Source organism: Crotalus tigris, unplaced genomic scaffold, assembly GCF_016545835.1.
Source record: "Crotalus tigris isolate CLP2741 ecotype Arizona unplaced genomic scaffold, ASM1654583v1 scf7180000017611.44802233496:7321179, whole genome shotgun sequence".
NCBI lineage: Eukaryota > Metazoa > Chordata > Lepidosauria > Squamata > Viperidae > Crotalus > Crotalus tigris.
In genome coordinates this window covers 212,910-231,860 of record NW_024096511.1, presented here as the reverse complement: position 1 = coordinate 231,860, position 18,951 = coordinate 212,910, and the positions used below count along the sequence as shown (strand labels likewise).

Below are 18,951 nucleotides of genomic sequence, written 5' to 3'. Positions count from 1 at the left end.
GCCCAGGTTCGCCTGGTATACCATTTGCCGCCTTATTTGGACCAGGAGGCTCTACTCACGGTTACTCATGCCCTTGTCACCTCAAGACTGGATTACTGTAATGCGCTCTACATGGGGCTACCCTTGAAGAGCGTTCGGAGGCTGCAGTTGGTTCAGAATGCAGCCGCGAGAGCGATTGTGGGTGCACCAAGGTACACCCACATGTCATCTATCCTCCGCGAGCTGCACTGGCTTCCTGTGGGTCTCCGGATGCAATTCAAGGTGTTGGTTGTCACCTTTAAAGCCCTTCATGGCTTAGGACCAGGTTACTTACAGGACCGCATACTGCCGCACAGTTCCCAGAGACCAATGAGGCCCCACAGGTTGGGCCTCCTTCAGGTCCCGTCGGCCAGACAATGTCGGCTGGCGGGCCCTCAGGGAAGGGCCTTTTCTGTGGTGGCTCTGACGTGGTGGAATCAACTTCCCCCCGAGATTCGAACTACTCCCATCTTGCCGGCCTTCAAGAAAGCTATTAAAACTCTCCTGTTCTGGCAGGCCTGGGGTTGATGTCCCCGGGGGGGCCAGGATACGATTGGGACATGCTGTGTGAATGTACTCATTTTTATTGTTATATTTATTGTTTTAATTTTGTATGCCGCCCTGAGTCCCTAGGGATTGGGTGGCATATAAATTTTATTAATAAAATAAATAAATAAATAAATAAACCAATCAAACAACAGAAAATTTGCTAGGTGAAATATGACAAAACACAAGGACTCAAACAAAATGAAAATATATTTCACAATTCATTTAATGTATGAGCTAAAAATGGGGAGAGTGAAAAGCAGAAAGAAATCTAGTTCTCCGTAGCCTTTTCCATCAAATATTTGCCTTGTGCTGAAGAGTTTAAAGGCTAGTCTTAAGCTGAATAAGTACTGTATGTTAAAGTTGGTTTGCTGATTGATAGAGCCTTCTGACTCATTTTTGTGTTGGGCATTCTTCTAATGCATAAGCAAATAGTGAAGAAAGACCATCTAGTGTCAAATTAATAAACTTTGAAAGATGCCATCTAAAACAGGAAGTATGTTATTTAAACTGTGCATATACATGTAATGGTAGGGTTTGTTTCCACTCTTCCATATTTGTATGTGGTTTATTTTATTACAATATTGAATTTAAAAATAGTTTAGGAGAGTAAACCAGAGTTTATAATAGATTTTTGTTGGCTAATTGCAGTTGTGGCTTAGCATGAACAGGGATACGTGGTTTACTCTCTCTGTGTGTGGGAAGGGTATTCTTTGAATTCTTTTAGTACTTACCTAAGCATCAGAAGTGCAAGTAGCTTTGAAAAGTAGATATAACAAAGCATAGTTATTAGACTATATCCAAGACAATAGTCTTGCTTTTTTTCCTAGTTTGGCAATTAGAAAATTGTTAATATGACTTAGTGGTGGTACAACATCAGCAACTAGAATGTTGGCAAAATCAGTCTTGTACAGAAAAATACAACTGTTGAAGTCATTGTATTGGTTATCAGTAGGCTACTTGGCTCAACTGTTAGCCTTGGTCATTATCTATAAAGTCCTAAAAGGCATAGCAACTTGCTATATTGGGTGATATCTTGGTGGAGTGGAATCTGCCCACCTGATTTGATCATGGAGAGTCTACTTAGAGATCTTCATCTCTTTGTGAAGTAAAAGTTCGACATGGTGGTAGGACCTCTTAGCAATAACCTAGTTTATAAATATCTGTCCATTGAGCTACATGTGACATTGTAAGCAAGTGAAAACAGTCTTATTCCATCAGTCCTTATCCTAACTGAATAAGGATACCATGATGAGTATTTTTATGGTTTTTGTAGCAGTCTTGTTGTACTGGTTGTTTTAACTAATCTGCTGGATATAGTGTGACCTAGAACTGCCATAAAAATCAACCAACCGATAAATAAAATAAACCTTTTATGCAAAGTATATGGATCACAGATAAATTAATTTATAGGAAGGCAGAATATAGAAAAGGAAAATATCCTGAGAGTAAGAGTACTTTAATAGTGGAACCAATCTCAGCAGATTGGACTTGATGATTCCAGCTTTGTTTTCAACCCTGCATTTCTATGAGTAATTCATTTTGTGAATATAATTTTAATATTTTTCTTTTCTAGTCATAGAAATGAATCCTATCTAATAACAAGAACTTTCAAATATATAACAGTACAAGAATGTCTTTAGACTAATAGAATTCATTCACTGTACTAAACACATTTGCTTTTAATTTGAAAACTATGTTCTTACTTGTTGTTTTCTTTCAATTTTATTTCAGATGGTTGTGGATAGTGTTAAGCATGGTGTGGTTCTGGTAGTGTATGAGCATACTGGGACCACACTGGAAAGCCTCATTCATTCGGTAGAAAAGGCCTTGGATGGCCAAATAGCAAAGAGTATTGGGATAATTAGTGATGGAGATTCCAGAGAGATTAACTTGCTTCAAGGTAAAGTTAAGATAAAATAATAAGAAACTTGAATAGCTGGCACAATCTTTCATACTGAAATATTACACCGAAGAGTTGAAATATGTGGAAGTGAATTTCCTAGATTCTGAGTTATATTGCAAGTTATATTGGTTTATCTATTTTCTAGCTGATTATGGAAAATAACCTCTTCCAGAAAAAAGATAACTATATGAAATATTATTGTTAAAAGGTTTTTTTAAATTACCAACAGCAACAACAAAAAAAAACCTGCAGAAACCAGCAAATATATTCAATGTACAATTTTGTGTGGCCATCTTTGCTGAAACGCATTCAGTCTTAGCTTCACAAGGCCGTCCAGAAAAAGTGAGGAACCAGCCCCTGCTGTGTCGGCCCCACCCCTGGGTTCATGCTGGGGAGGTGTCACCTTTTGTGAGGAATGAAGAAATGGACCATGCCTTGGCGCTTGTCTCGGTCCCACCCCCTTCTGCCAGAGACCCTCAGATCTGTCCCACTCCTGCCCAGGCCCCCACAGGCACCCTTGATGCGAACGATGTAGAGCTGGCCATGCCCACCCAGTAGGCCACACCCACTCCATCCACACCCACCCAGTAGGCCATGCTCACCCTGGCCACACCCACCTGGCCCCTGAGGGCAACCGCAATGCTGATGCGGCCCTCAATGAAATTGAGTTTGACACCCCTGCTCTAGGATAATCTTTATATATATCATCATCAATGCAGATGGCAAATTGCAAAGGAAGAAAGGTTTTGCTGGTTCCTCCCTCAGTTTGATTGGAATCTAAAAATATATACAAAAAGGAGCAGGAAGAGGGAAAGAGGACAATTCTTCCACATTTCCTATACAAGGCAAAGATTATTGTGGCTCTAAAGTTAAGAGATGGGCTCCAACTCAATAATGCCAGGATGACATTGTTTCAATCTTACTTCTTACAACAAAATTAAATCATAGGAGTTTGTGCATCTCAAGAGTAAAGGTAGGAAAATCAGAGTCTGGCATGTTACTTATATGCCTCTTCTAGAAAAAAAAATTGAACCAATCAATACTTCTGGTGAGGTATAATTAGGAGAATCTTTCTGCAGTTCAAGACAGCTGGAACCCTGAATATTGTCCATTCACCTTAAAAGCATCGTTTGCTTAATTTTATTTAGGTTACACAGTCAACACCCAAAATCTTCTTAAACCTGAGGTGAGAGAGTTTTGGAAGCGCTTAAAAAGTTGCATTATGTCTCCAGAAGAAGAGGGAAGCATAGACCTCTTTGTTCCTCTGGCAGCTTCAGGTCAGTCCAACTTGCCACCCTGAAAAGTTGGCATCTTTCTCTTTGTTTACAATAGATCTAATCAAACAGGAAACTCCTTTGATTTGTTTGGGCTTCAAAGGAGCTACCATATGTTATGCACTGGTTAATTGCTGGCCACAAACTATGAATGATTTTGCTTCTTCCCTCTTCCTTCCCAAACCCTTTTCTTTTGGGTTGTGCCTTTTAGATATTAGCCAGAAAGTGGGCGTTATCACGTCTTACTCATGCTTTCCAGTCATTTCCACAGTACAAGCGTAACCAGAGGCATACATAGATCAAAAAGTCAATATGTTGGCTGTAACCATGTGATTGAAGTCCCAAGACTGTGTGTGTGTGTGTGTGTGCATGTATGTGAGTATGATTGTTTTGGGATCTCCAACTCCCCCCTCCCCCAATACTCCTGAATATAACTTCATTTAATTTAGCTTCACCTAGCAAACATTTGGGTTATCCTCAGCTGTATCAGAATTGGTCTTCAAGAGGCAAAGATCCTAAGAGTTGGTTCACAGAACAAAGACTAAAATATTGTTTGTGTGTCTTTTCGCTTTCAAATTAAAAAAGAAAGAAGTCTTCTCTGATGGATAAAAACATCCAGAAATCCAATTTTCTCTTATGCTCTAGCTTTCTCCTCTACCTATTTATAGGATGTCCTGTGAAGAGTCTTTACCACCCTGTGAAATAATAAAATATTATTTGCAGGCCATTATAGAGATTTCCACCTCCACATAGTATTGTTATCACAGTATTGTACATATTGCACAGAATTATGTGGTTCAGGCTCAGTCAACAGAAATAGCACAAAAGGGTAATAAAATATGAGGAGCAAAGAGAAAGCAAAAGACTCATACTGATTAGAAACATTATTCTGAGTGGGTTGTTTTTTTTATAATGGCCATAACACCTCATTGTGAATCTATTCCAGAAGGGGTAGCGATGTTGGGAGATCACAGTAACTGGGTCAAGGAAAGATCTCCTTTGCCTTATTCTTTCAAACAGGCAGTAAAATTAAATTGGGGAAAAAGTAATACCACATTTCTTGTGGACTATTCATTGCTCAATACAGAGCATGTGTTTTCCCATCTCCAGCAGGAACAGGCAACTGCATTCATCTACTCTTAGGCTGATGTTTATTTTAGTGTTGCAATTGCTATATTCTACATTTTTTTTCAAATAATGTTTATTAAAAGTTTGAATTAAACAATAAAAGATAATAAAGACAAAAAGAAAAAAAACACAAGAATATAAATGTATAAAGGGGGGGAAAAAACCCTTCTCCCTAAGAAATGACTCCCCATCCTCTTCAGGGCAAGTAGACAATAAACAATTCCCTAATCTCTTTACCTTCCTTTAGCTAACAGATATAAAACTCTTCATCTCATAACCTACTTCTTAACAACAACAAATCAAATAAGTAACCATGTCTCCAATCCAGTTACCAGCAAAAGAGCCAAGCAGAGGTCTAAATTTTTTCATCAACATATGTAAAACTTAACATTCCACATCTTGCCGTGTAACTACAAGCTGTCCTTGACTTATGACCACAATTGACCCCCCAAATTTATGTTGCTAAGCAAGACAGTTGTTATGTGAATTGTGCCCTATTTTATGACCTTTTTTGCCACAGTTGAATGAAGCATGTTAAGCGAATCATGCGGTCGTTAAGTGAATCTGGCTTTCAGAAGCCAGCTGGGAAGGTTACAAATGGTGATCATATGACCCCGGGATAGTGCAACTGTCATAAATACATGCCAGTTGCCAAGCATCTGAATGTTGATCATGTGACTGTAGGGATGCTGCTACGATCATAAGGGTGAAAACCAATCATAAGGCACTTTTTTCAGTGCCATTGTAAGTGTGAATGGTCATGAAACAAACAGTTGTAAGTCAAGGACTACTTGTATAACAAAATACCATTTGAAAGTCAAGAAACGGTCCCAATATCCTAATATAAACAAAATTTTAAAAAACCCAAATTTAACATGACAGAAGAAACCATTTTTCCTTCACAAAAGAGCAGCTTTAATCCACAACATTCCAAATAACATCTTATCCTCAAATGCATGCTACGCTTTAAATGATTACTTTACTCATTTTCAGAGGCAGGAAAAGAGATCCTTTCACAGCTGACTCATCTCACTGGAGCATTCTTCAGGACTCCTACCGGAATAGCTACCGGGTCTTATCAGCACAGTAGGTGGAGAAAATTCCTACATATTTGGGAAGATCTACATCAGATATTTGACTGCTGGCCATATACAGTATTAAATCAGCTGCATCCCATCTTATTTTCCTCAAAGTTGCTGGGCCCAGGCAGAAGCTTCAGCAGAATCAATACTTGTATATAGCTTACATTTTTAGGGGATGGATGAGATTGCTAATAGATTACAAGTGAGCAATGACATTTGCTAGCAAAGAACAATTGCCAATCAGAAACTGATGTATCAAGTTTAAGGATCAGTGATCTGACTTGGCACAATAAACAGATGCAAATGGTATTTTGTAATGGGATCCTGAAAGACTCTAAACAAGCAGCAGCAGGTTCTTCTAGATCAGGCATGTCAAACTGCCGGCCTGTGGGCCAGATTTGTCATGATGAAAAACTGTGCTCACCCCATTGCCGGCAATGGGGAAAAAGTCACAATACATCACGCAACGTCACGCGACATCGCGAGTTTGACATGCCTGTTCTAGATCTTCTTAGCAATACTAAGAGGACAATTGAAATTGCTGGATGAACTATAAGATGTCATTTAAAACAATTTTGTGTGTAAGATGCATGTATTGTTCCACATGTTATTAAATTGCAAGAAGTCCAAGCAATAGGTTTTGAACACGGGAAACTGGAAGAAAGAGAAACAAATTTAACTACATCATGAATACTAATACTTCCATGTCGAAAATACCCAAGTGCTTCCGTGGCAAATGGATTTGCCAGTGACATCATAATTGCCCTTATGTGTCCACGGGATGTTGTCCACAAAGTGGTATCCATTTATTTACTTGCAGTTTCCCATTTTCAAATCGCTGGGTTGGCAGGAACTGGAGCAAGTGACAGGAGCTCACCCTGCCCTGAGCAGCAATGGTCTTGAACGTGAGGCTGCCGAACATCAGCTCAGTATTCTAATCTAACCTCATGAGCTACCATGTTCCTGCTATATCATTTATATGCAGCATTGCTTTGTTTTCCAGGGGTTTTTAATACAGAAAACAAAATCAGCAGTTTCTTATTTGATAGCATATTGATTCTCCCCAAATCTTAGCTAATTCTGTTTTTTTGGGGGGGGGGGGGAGAGACTGGAACATAAGAAATAGTCCATGGAGAGGGAAATGACTTTTGTGTTATTACAGTTTTCAGTGAATGGCTGGGAAATCAGAAAGAAAGCTCTCCTCCGTTGCTGTACCTCACTGAAGTAAAACTGCAAATATGGCTCAGATTCACTGAGTTGCTGGAAGAGGCACTGGATGTTGTCAGGAAAAAGCTGAGTCCATATTTTTTTGATTTGCAAAAGAACATGGCGGGCAAAATTATTGGTAAATTTTTCTCATTGTAGTCTTCTATATATATCTGAAATAAGAATTCCATTGGACATTGTAGACTTTTTGTCAGTACAACAAATGCTCTCTCCTTAGCAGTGGTGCTCAGTTTACTACAAAGATAGATGCCTGGGTTGACATTATATATGTGGATTTTTTTTGTGTTGTGTATTTGTGCATTCTTGCATGCCTTCAAGTCAATGTTGACTCCTGGCAATAGCCTGGACAAGCCCCTGCAGTTTTATCCTTGCATCTTTCTTAGGAGTGAGAAACAATGACTGGCCCAAGGTCACCCAGCTGGCTTCATGCTTAAGGTGGAACCTAAACTCATTTTTCTGTTTCCTAGCCTGGTATGTTAATCACTATACCAAAGTGGCTCTCTATTTACAGTATGTATAAAATCTCATTGTTGAGTTTGATTTCTGTTCAAACACTTGTCAGGTTCAGTGCTGATTAGCTGTGTGCTAGATTTGACTAGATGCTGCCAACTAATTCTCTGTCTGGATCTGTATATGTGCAGGCACAAGTAACTGGGTAATTAGAATATCCAAGTAATTTAATTACAAAGGGATTTCCTATTTTTGTCCCCCTTTAAACAAAACTGTGAAATGACTAGATAGCAACCCTGTGACATCTTACAAGTAACCAATATTTTATACACAGGTCAAATTATGTTTAATACTGTGAATTGGTCCAACATTCAAGACAATGAAAGAATAATCCAGACTTTGGCTAATGGATTAGTTGAACTCTCAAGAGGAAATCACGTATGATAAGTGTAAACTTTTAAAGCACTATATATTAAAAATAAGTTGCAATGGCATCAGTTTTGACTTCAGGACTTATTTGGTATCCTTCCATTGGCATCATTGTACTATTTTAAGACAACTTGGTGGGTGCAGGGTTATATTCCCCGTGTGGTGATCCTGAAAACCAGGAGTTGAAACCCTAGCTCTATGCACAAACTATCACTAAGAGGGCCACACCATTGTAATTCCCCTAACACTACTGTTTCTTGCTTAGATATGTTCTTATTAGCGCTTAGGATAAAGCTCTTTGTGAATTCACTTACTAGTCTGATAGTCTCTTTTCCGAAAAGCTTTTAAGGGGATGTGAGCAGAACAGGAAAGGGCAGCATCTATGTTGTCAAGTGACTGATTATAGCATCCATTTTATCAGACCAGAAGCTACAATCTCAGATCTACCTAATGTTTCTTACAGTTCTCTTCATAAATTGATTATCTTCATAAATTGATTATACACAGAAGGCTATAAAGGAGCACAGAGACGATGCGTCTTGACTTCACATAGGATTCTGTGATGCCTCCAGCACTATGGCATTTATGTCCTCAGTGCCACAGCTACAAAGCAGCACCTGTATATACAGTCAGCTGTATGTACAAAAACAGAAGAACATGTTAATCTCTTCCTTTTTTTTTGCACGCAGCTGTATTTTTAGACAACAGCTGAAGAGAGTTGTACTTCTCCGAGACTTAAGATGCATGGAGTGATAAGCAGGAAAGTGATTAAAAATGCTAGGAGTTCTATTTTTTGACACACTGCAAATAGCTTTAATTTAATTTAGCTAATGAAGAAGAATTCTCTTTGTTGAGCAACCAACCAAAATGTATGTTCCTATCCCTGGGCTCTTATAAAGTTCAATGCCCTGTTACAGTCTGCCTGAGAACAGTTGCTCTCAATTGTTGTTGCTTTGAGAACAAATTGCCACCAATATTCTATTGCAGAGAAGGAGACGGCCAAAAGGAAGCCTTCTGAAACAGTTGAATGAAGCTGATCTGCCATATGTTTTTCCACATCTTTTGCATTGATGCTGCCTGCGCATGATAGCCACTATTCTTAGCATGGGACAATGAAGTATCAACTTGACCATTTTGTTAATGTCGTGTTTTTTCACTGCCTTTCTTTATGTTTTGTGTGGGAGAAATTATTCAAGATGAATTAGCTCGTGAAAGTGTAGAATCATGCCATAACTTTTTACTCTGATACAGCCTGGACCTAATTTATTAAAATGAAAGGCAATAGTTGAAACACTATCTTACTTCCTCTCTTACTAGTTGATGTGGCAATGGCTGTATCTGCGTGAAAGGAAACAATAAGCATATTCTTTTAAGCATTTATTTGTATGATTCTTTAGGAAAACCGCTTGGAATTTCTATCATCTTTCCTCATGAAGAAATGTGAGACTGAAGAACTTGCAAACCAGGATTTTTTGACTGAGAGCACTTCGGAATCAGAGCTTGTACTTAAGGTACAAAAGAATCAAGTGTTGGGTTTTCGCTACTCCTGTAATTTTGTTTGTCCTTATTCTGTTCAAACCCTTTTTCTTGACAAAGTAAAAGATAAGTGGTTTGTCATGAGATTTGAGGTCTTTGATGGATCATTACTTGAATTTTTTTTATTGAGATGGTATTGTTAGAATAATTTTATATCCTACTATTGAAAGGAAGGTAATATGTAATTTTATTAAAAAGGTATTTGCACTCTAATTCTCTGCTTCAGAATTCATAAAATTGAACTCATATATGATGTATATATTTCCAGCATGGAAACTTTAGTGATTAAAGTGGCCTATTTTAGCTGGTGCTGTGCAAGCCAAAGTTATTTCAGTAGGGGTCCTTGGTGCTCTCTGAGTTTGCTTGTTTTCTTGCAGATGTTTCATTACCCTAATTAGGTAACATCATCAGTGCTAATACTAGCTTATTTCAATAGCTCATGCAAACAAATATCTACAGTAAATGTGAAATAGCATATTGAAAATAGCATCTCAATAGCATATTGAGATGAATGAACTGTATAATGTCTTACTTATGAGAACAAGTAACTAGCAGTACTATACATTTTGATTCAAAAGTAAAGCCCAGTAAAGTTTAATACCAGGTAAGCATATGTAGTGCTGAATCTGAAGAGGTTTTTGAAGTAATAGCAATATGCTTGAATCTCCTTATATATATGAATATATCTGGATATGGATATACGAAAAGAAGCTTCTAAGTTGCATAGCCAGAAATCAGATATAAATGCACCGCATCAGGCTTTAGATAGTTAAAATAAGCACTTTTTTAAATAAAAAAATTGTTGTTTCTCTTTTTGACATTTAGATAGATGAACCTCAAGATGTGATAGAGAAGCGCCAAAGCTTTGCCAGAGAACTTCTCTTAAGTGAGAGAAACTATGTCCGCATTCTGGAAATTGTGAAAGATGTCTATGTAAAACCATTAAAAGCAGCACTGGCATCCCATCAGACCATCCTAAGTGATATAAGTATTCAGCTCATCTTTTCTGATGTCTTGAACATTTTACAAGTAAACAGGTATATTTCACTGACTCTTTTGAACCATTCCACTACTAAAAAGTTTTAGAGATAAAACAAAGCCAATCCCTAGCAACCCAGCTCTAATAAATACTCAAGTGTTTGGGAATATAGTACCGGTAATTTGAAGTGATTAATAAATTTCCTGTAGACATAATTTCTTTCTAATCTGGATGGATGGATGGATGGACGGACAGACTTTTGAGTCAGTGTTTGCTCTTGGTGACTGCCTGGAGAAATTTTCTTGGCAAGTTTTTTCAGAAGTGGTTTGCCATTGCCTCTTTCTAGGCTTAAGAGTGAATGGCCTAAGATCATCCATCTGCCTTTGTGCCTCAGGCAGGACTAGAACTACAATCTCTCAGTTTCTAATGTCTTAACCACGATTTCAAACTGGAACTCTGTGTTCCAGTATGGTTAACTAACTGCTTTCTAGTCTGGTTTGTTAAAGAGTCATAAAGACGAGTATACATTGGATATGACTCCAAGTGTTCGTTTTCAATGAAAAGCAGGATTGAAAGTTGGACATTTCAGATCAGGAGCAACTGTGTCAATGTCCAAATGAAAGAAAGTGATAGGGGCACTATTTTCTGTACAAGTCAAACCCCAGCCCTGGTTCCAGTTCTGAGGGCCTCCATTTTGAAACACCTTAAGAATAATTCAGAGAAATTTGGATAGTTCAAGAAGAACAATTAGAAGACTGGAAACTAAAATCTGTGCAAAACACATTGGTACAAGTGAAGGATTTCTCTTGTAGTACTGATGCAGTCATATCCTTTGGGAAGCTTGGTACAGCTGGGCTTTCTCTGGTCATCAGTACACAAATAAGCACCTCACTTTTACCAGCAATCCCAGCACTGCAGAAATGTGTCCATTCAAGCAAACAACCTGAGAAAGCAAGCCATCAGTGCAACCCCACTGACTTTTGACAGGGTTGCCTTGACACTTCAAACAGGAATCTTCACTTGCATCTATGTTATTCACAAAATGATTTTTTTCCAAACGATTTGCGTAGCTCAATAACTAGGTTTTTTGTGGTTCTGAAAGCACTTCTCCAATACCTGGACGGGTGACCACACAGACAAAGTCAAAGTCTGATCTCTATAATCTTAGAATGGGGGGGGGAATGGATTCCATCTGAATGTAGAATAAACTTCCTAATGGCAACAGCAGATCAACACTGGAACCAGTAAGGGAGATGGTGAGCTCCCCTTTACTATGAATGGCTAGCTATCAGTGATAGTTTAATTTGGATTTCTGCACTGAGGATGGGGTTGGATTTGGTTGTTCATTTAAATGGCTGCTCGAATTATAGGATTCCCCACAGTGGGTGGAAAAGCAGTGATGTACTATATTATAATGTTTAGGATGAACATTTGAGAAAGCTAAGTATCTCTTCCGTTCTTTGTAAATTGGTTGGCAGGGGCTTTCCCAGTTTTGATAATGAGATAGATAAATAGCTAGAGAGATAGATTATTCTTGACAGTATTCGTGATAAGTGCTTTGCCACTGTTTTTTTCCAAGATGGTTTTTTTTTTCAGTTTCTAAATCTAGCCTACAGCCCTGAGATTTCATAGTTTCCTTTTCTGGCACTCAAGCCTGACTCTGATTAGGTTAGCCAGGTGCTGCTGGCTGATAGAACATCAACTATTGCAGACAAGTCTGGATTAGCAAGCATTCAACTTCATGCAGGTGATTTAACAAAATTTCCCAGAGGTAGCTGCTTGAATGCTTAAAGGTGTTTTTTCAAATGTGGGTCAGGCAAAGTATCAAATTTGTTAAACGTTATACAAAGCTGAGTTTCTTGTTTATATTTGGATAGCTCTAATATATAATCACCTGTAGTAATTCTAGATACATGGAATCACTTGGTATAAGGCAGGCTGCAATAACTGGATACCAGGGATTTTCTTAATAAAATATGCATTGAACAGCAGCCATTAGAAGGGCCAACTATTTTTCAAGGGACAGATTCTATTCTACCACTTTTTCAGATTTCTGCTTGGGTATGTGCTGAATTTATCAGTTTTTAGGAACAGAATATTTTAAGGTTGGCCAACTGAATATTAAGCTTATCTGTGATAAATTAATATCACAAATTAATAGTTTTATGTAGTCTTACTGGGATCTTTTCTACTAGAGTAGAGACAGACACATTAAAGGTAAGCCTTAAGTCTTGCCTCATTGAAACTGGGAGGGAGATAACTCCTTAGATGTAGAAACATAATGTCATCACCAGCTGTTGTAACTTGTCTGCAACCAGATAGAAAGATAGAAACACCCTTCTATGTCTGTTCCAAATACAGGTGTTTTTTAGCTGAGTTAACACGAAGGTTTAATGAATGGAGCCCTGCCCAAAACGTAGGAGACATATTCATTAAGTTGGGCCAGCATTTTCAAACATATACAATTTTTTTCAACAACTATGCAGTAATTCTGAAAACTATAGATAAGGTAAGAATGCACTAATTTCCCAGGATCTGATTTATTCTTATCTATAGGTTTATTTTATTAAACATACTCTCACTAATTCTTTTAAAATACATGATGGGCATTTCCCTTTTACCACTTTCAAATGGTGCCAGTGATGGAAGCTTTGGTTTTGGCTAGCATGCATTACAACAGGTTTAACTGGAATTCTCCTCATCTCAATGGAGCCAGAAAATAGGTTTGAAGCTGCCTATGATTATGCCTGGAGGCTAGCATGTATTATGGCAAAAGGTTTTTGTTGTTCAGTTGTTTATTTTCTAACCTGATATCAGTGTTTGTGTTTTCCCAGTGATTCAGTCCATCTCTCTGGATTAACATTGCTTCCTTCTTCTCATTCCTAACCTATTTTGATATTTCAATTAATTTTACTTTGTAGCCCATCTCCCTGTTTTTAGATAGCTGTGCTTGCCTTCATCTAGTTGCAGGAGTGTCAAACTGCCAGCCCACGAGCCAGATGCATCACACCAAAACCACGCCCACCCCATTGTTGACAATGGAAAAAAGTCTTGACACGTCGCGACACATCACATGGCGTCGGAAGTTTGACACCCCTGATCTAGTATAAGCCAGTTGCTATTCATTGTGGGTTTTCCATTCCACACAATATTAATTGATGAAGGGACAGTTTTGGCAGGATTGTTTCAGATTTATCTCCAGAATTGACATTTGGCTTATTTTAGCTATATGCGATATCAAATTACACAATAAGGAAATATAAAGAAAACAATACCTGCCGTATCAGATGCATAATCAATATTGTGAATCAGAATCAGAATAGAGCTGAAAGAGACCTTGGAGATCTTCTAGTCCAGCCCCCTGCTCAAGCAGGAGATCCTATACCATTTCAGAGAAGTGACTATCAAGTGACTGTTTTTAAGACTGTTTTCTTAAAAACCTCCAGTGATGAAGCACCCATAACTTCTGAAGGCAAGCTGTTCCACTGATTAATTGTTCTCGCTGTTAGGAAGTTTCTCCTTAATTCCAGGTTGCTTCTCTCCTTGATTAGTTTCCATCCATTGTTTCTTGTCCTGCCCTCTTTGTGGCAGCCTCTCAAATACTGGAATCATATCCCTTCTAGTCCTTCTTTTTTCTAGGTTAGCCAAACCCAAATCCTGCAACTGTTCTTCATATGTTTTAGTCTCCAGGCCTTTAATCATCTTAGTTGTTCTTCTTTGTACTATCATTATTATTTGTATTATCCTTATTATTCCTGCCTGTGAACTGGATAGCTTAACTAGTTTGAGCTGTTCAGTGAATTAATGGTTTCTATTTCCATTAAATAAAAAATGTTCCTTACAATCATAATCATACACAACCACAGATTAGGGTACAAATTACAGTTTAATGCCTAGTTTCAAGTTGGCACAAAGTTACATGCAAACCATGGCTGATGGCAGAGGGTTTTTGTTCTTATCTGATCTGCCTATCCAGAGAATTCCTAAACTTCTCAAGCCAACTTAGTTCTCATCATGGTGTTGACTGGGAATGATGGGCTTTATAACCCAACACATCTGGGTGCAGACTGGTAGAGAATGATGTAGTCCAAAAATAGAGGGATGCACATCATTGTAGAAAACTCTAAAGGGAAAACAAAGAAGGCAAAATGTGTTGGGAACTTCATTAAGGCAATAGTCTGAATACATTTTCTGCTGCAGCTCCCATCATGGTGATCCAAACCTTTTGTTTCCACAGTGCCGAGAAACTATTCCAGTATTCCGTGCTTTCTTGAAGAGACATGATCGGACGGTTGTTACCACCATGAGAAGGTAACTTCATAAGGGAAGGATGGTCATAGCCCTGGGAGCAACACATTGGCACATGTCTTCTTTTATTAAATATTTAAATATATATTTTGTGAGGCTGCATTCTGACTTAAAGAGGGAGTCCTAGTAAATAAGGAAAAAAGCAAAGTTAGGCTGAACCAAATAATGCTTTTCAGAAAATTGGTTCAGGAGCATTCATCCAGGACTGGATTAATCTATAAAGTTCTAGAAAGAGAAAGACCCAGAACTTTCTTGATCTGCCTCTGTCAGCCATAATCCTTTGACTGAACTGGAACAATTTGCAAAGGAAGTCCAGGTAGCCAGAGTACTGCCAGCCCTTCAGCCATGTTTTCTTCATAGGATAACATTAGCACAGTACATTCTCTTTTTTTTTTTGTCTAGAAAATGCAAACTATTCATTTGCCTTGGCAAATTTGTATATTTGCTTCCATATACGAGGAAAGGAAACGTTCTATGAATGCATAGACGGTAGGAGCAGAAGCACTACTAATTTCTTTCCATTTCATATTCTTATTTTCTCTGGACTGCAAAAAACAATTTTAACTCTAGGTTTTGGCTCATAGTTGAATGAACATAAATACCAGCTTCTTCCTTCCTTCTTTCTTTTTCTTTCATTGGATACCTTGCCCAATGTATTTTGGGAGTGTCCCACACCCAGGAAGGAAAGGAAATGATAAGTGGGTAGGTAGCTGATATGATAGTTTGGCCTATTGGCTAAACAAACTACACATCTGGTGCTGAGGTCTTTTAAAATTGTGATGATGGCAGCATTGACATTAGAGCAATCTTCTTTGTAAAGTAAAATAGAGTAATCTATCAAGCATGCAGATCATAGCAGTTTATAGAAAAGATTTTAAAGCAGTTAAGTTACTTAAAGAGTTAGTTGACACTAAAATTTAAGTTTCTTTGCAAATTATTTTGATTGTGCTTATTTATCGTTTTTCTAATCAATGCATTAAATGTATATGTTGGCTGTGTAGCTTACAGGAACTTCTGCTCTGCCCTTCTAAAAGAGTCAAAGAATACATCACTCTCCTCTATGCTCTTAGACTTCACACTCCTCAAGAACATACTGACCACGAAGACTTGGCCACTGCAATTAAACAAATGAAACAACTCAAAGATTATATAGACCAGGTCTGTCTTCTACATTTGCTTCAGCATGATGATTATTTTGCACTCTTTTGGATGAATGGGATTTATTGCATGCTACACAGAATATCCTCTAGTTTAATTATCCCAATTGGGATTATGAAATAGGGGTTCCTCCTCCTTTAATGCAATGGGATTTGTGGTTTCAGTCACATTCTGGAACTGCTGTTAGTTGCAAAAGGAAAAACAGAAACACAAAATAACTATAGGATATTTCCTCTGCGGCTAATAGGAAGTCAAACTAGCAAACTGGGCTGGGGAATTCCAGTCACAGCTGTTCAGTTTTACATCTTTGTATATTTTTCCAGATATGCTCACAACTCAAGTTTAGACAGACAGTAACTAGAGAATTTATTTTTCAAGCAGTGGTAAGAGCCAGCAAAATTCCTATCACAGGGAGAATTACCTAGTACCAACTTGATTATTCTTCAGAATTCTCCAACCCATTAAATCGATTGCAGACCAGGTTTATCTCTCTGTTAACGGCTGATCTGTCACAATGCCTGACTATGGGGAATATTCTTGTACTGCTGGATTTGGAATGATCTAAAATGGTTACTTTCTCACTTAAATTTGTGGTTAAATTGCTCTATGAGACATAAAATTAAAACCTGTTCATTATGTCTTCTGACTGCTATCTGCTGTTCATGAACAGTATGTGCTTCTTTGTCCTACAGGGCGGCCTTCACGATCTTTTCATTTTTTTATTGTACATAAGTATCACTCTTTCTTAAATTGTTGGATTTGGGGTAGGCCTTAGGATACTTGGAGAGATGCCATTGGTATGGGGGCCAATCTAAAGTCTAGCAGGTAATCTGCTAGTGAGATTTATACAGTTTTTTATTGGCATTTGGATTGTCACTTTGATGATGCAATTTTTGGTTTATATGTTGTTGGGGTTTTTTGATATGCATACCACTGTTTCCTCTGCTGATAAGAATATCTTTTTCTCTTGTGAATTTGATTCTGTTAAAGATGTTATTGATTGTGTTGCGTTTTTCAAGTAACCTTTTTTATTATGACAAGTATTTTGTTACACTTAACAGATTTTGCATTTTGGATTGTATGTGTGGGAGGGCAATTGCTTCCAGATATTGCATGATTGTTTTGTTTTGTTTTTTTGCTATGAATCCGGAGATAGGTGATTTCCATAAGGGTTCCTCTGATTAGTTTGTTCTGTCCATCAGAATGAAAGCTAGTCTAGAGGCAAAGATCTTTAGGTTTCATGATTATATTTATTAAATGTTTATATACTTGGCAAGGTTTGGTACTTTATATAATAAGGCTTGAATGGCTGATTTTGGATGCATAGATGTGTAGGGTGTTCTGCCATGAAATGAAGTAATAATTTCATCTTTCTCAATTGTTACACCTTAGATTTTCTGAAGACCCTGCAATGGTGAATTAATTGTATGTTTATTCCTATTTATGCAATTTCCAATTTTGGGGGTGAGTCCTAAGTTGTATGTTGTGGTTTCAGGTAGTAATACAGTTAGATAGCTGATATGTTTCATTTGCCTATTTTGGGAGCATCTATTAAAACAAAAGACAATGGACCCACAACTTTTCATATGCTATTCTTCTTTTTTTAAGCTGTCCTCTGTTACTTATGTCATTGGGTTGCTTTCGAGTCTCTCTTAGGTTTGTATATTTGTACTCTGTAATATATTTATGATTGCACGATAAATGGAACAAATGTGCAAATGCTCAGTTGTCCATCTGGTACACTTTCATCATACAACTTTTAATTTTTACTTGGAGAGTCTACCCTATAAGACATAAATCATCAGAACTTGTCTGAAGGCAGTCTGTTCCCACAAAAGGCTACTTAGGCGTTTTAAATTTATGCAAAGGTTTTCAGACAGGTGACTCTTTATATGAATATTGAAATGAGGGAAATTACATTTTCTTGGCAGACAATAATTTGAGCTGATCCATTTCAGAAGGTAATGTTTTGAGGGATTATAAAATAGATTCTCAAAATTTAATCCAAACATACATAACCGATACACTGTGCTAATTTTGACTTCATTTTTTAAAAAAAATTGACTTCATTTTTTTTAAAAAAATAACATACAGTTGTTTCATTTGTTTTTTAAAGAATATCTTCTTTTTTTATAATATTTTATTAGTTTTCTAATTTTACAATTAAGTATTTAAAAAGCAACATGGTGACTGGGTTAATCAATAGTTCAATAACATACATTTAGTATGTACATTTAGTACAAATCTCAAGTTATATCATCAGATATTTCCTCTCTTTTTCCCTATTATATCATATTAGGTTAATACAGTTCTTATTATTATCAACTAAGTAAAAACATTCTTATTACATTTATCAATAATTTTTAGCTATGCATATCTTAACTGTGTTTACATTCAATCCTTATATACAATCAATGTCCTGTTATTGCTTTTTTCCCAAGCTTTAATTTCCCATCAATATTCAAATTAACATTTGATATTTATAATTTCCAAGCTTTAGGTAACCAAAGTTTTCCTTATTTCAAATTCTTTCTTTTCCCCTTTTCATAACAAAATCTAATATTCTAAGTACACATCTTATCTATTTGAGTATAGTCTTGTTCTGTTTTCTAAAAGTTATCTATTTTGCACCACATTAAACCATCTAATTAATAATACAGTATCTCCTCTAATAAATCAAAACCATTATATGTATTGTCTGAGGTAACCAATAAATCAATAGTATACATAGTTTTTTTTCTTTTAGGCCTAAATTTTTAAAAGTTCAAATACTCCTTCTCTTTTTCTGGTAACCTCTATTATCTCATATTAGGCAAACAGAATTCTTATTTTCAACTGATTTCCAAATATTTTAAAATAGGCAACCAAAATTTCCCTTATCTCAACTTCTCCCTTTTCCCCCTTTCATAC

General features: G+C 37.2%; 1 protein-coding gene across 4 annotated transcripts in view; it reads left to right on the top strand.

Moving 5' to 3' along the window:
• The window catches only part of ECT2L (epithelial cell transforming 2 like), a 46,530-nt gene that overhangs the window by 14,974 nt on the left and 12,605 nt on the right, over nucleotides 1–18,951 (top strand). The window contains exons 9-19 of one of the 4 annotated variants that reach the window (XR_005554229.1): nucleotides 2,299–2,467; nucleotides 3,619–3,747; nucleotides 5,866–5,958; nucleotides 7,117–7,299; nucleotides 7,966–8,069; nucleotides 9,458–9,571; nucleotides 10,422–10,633; nucleotides 12,937–13,084; nucleotides 14,813–14,886; nucleotides 15,885–16,041; nucleotides 17,434–17,505. Coding sequence is in view for 2 of the 4 variants with exons in the window: in XM_039322840.1 (XP_039178774.1) it covers nucleotides 2,299–2,467; nucleotides 3,619–3,747; nucleotides 5,866–5,958; nucleotides 7,117–7,299; nucleotides 7,966–8,069; nucleotides 9,458–9,571; nucleotides 10,422–10,633; nucleotides 12,937–13,084; nucleotides 14,813–14,886; nucleotides 15,885–16,041; nucleotides 17,434–17,442 (1,392 nt within the window). In the remaining 2 variants the exon portion in view is untranslated. Of the gene's footprint in view, nucleotides 1–2,298; nucleotides 2,468–3,618; nucleotides 3,748–5,865; nucleotides 5,959–7,116; nucleotides 7,300–7,965; nucleotides 8,070–9,457; nucleotides 9,572–10,421; nucleotides 10,634–12,936; nucleotides 13,085–14,812; nucleotides 14,887–15,884; nucleotides 18,166–18,951 lie in introns of those variants that run through there. The other 3 variants (XM_039322840.1, XR_005554226.1, XM_039322831.1) reach the window with 3 other exon arrangements.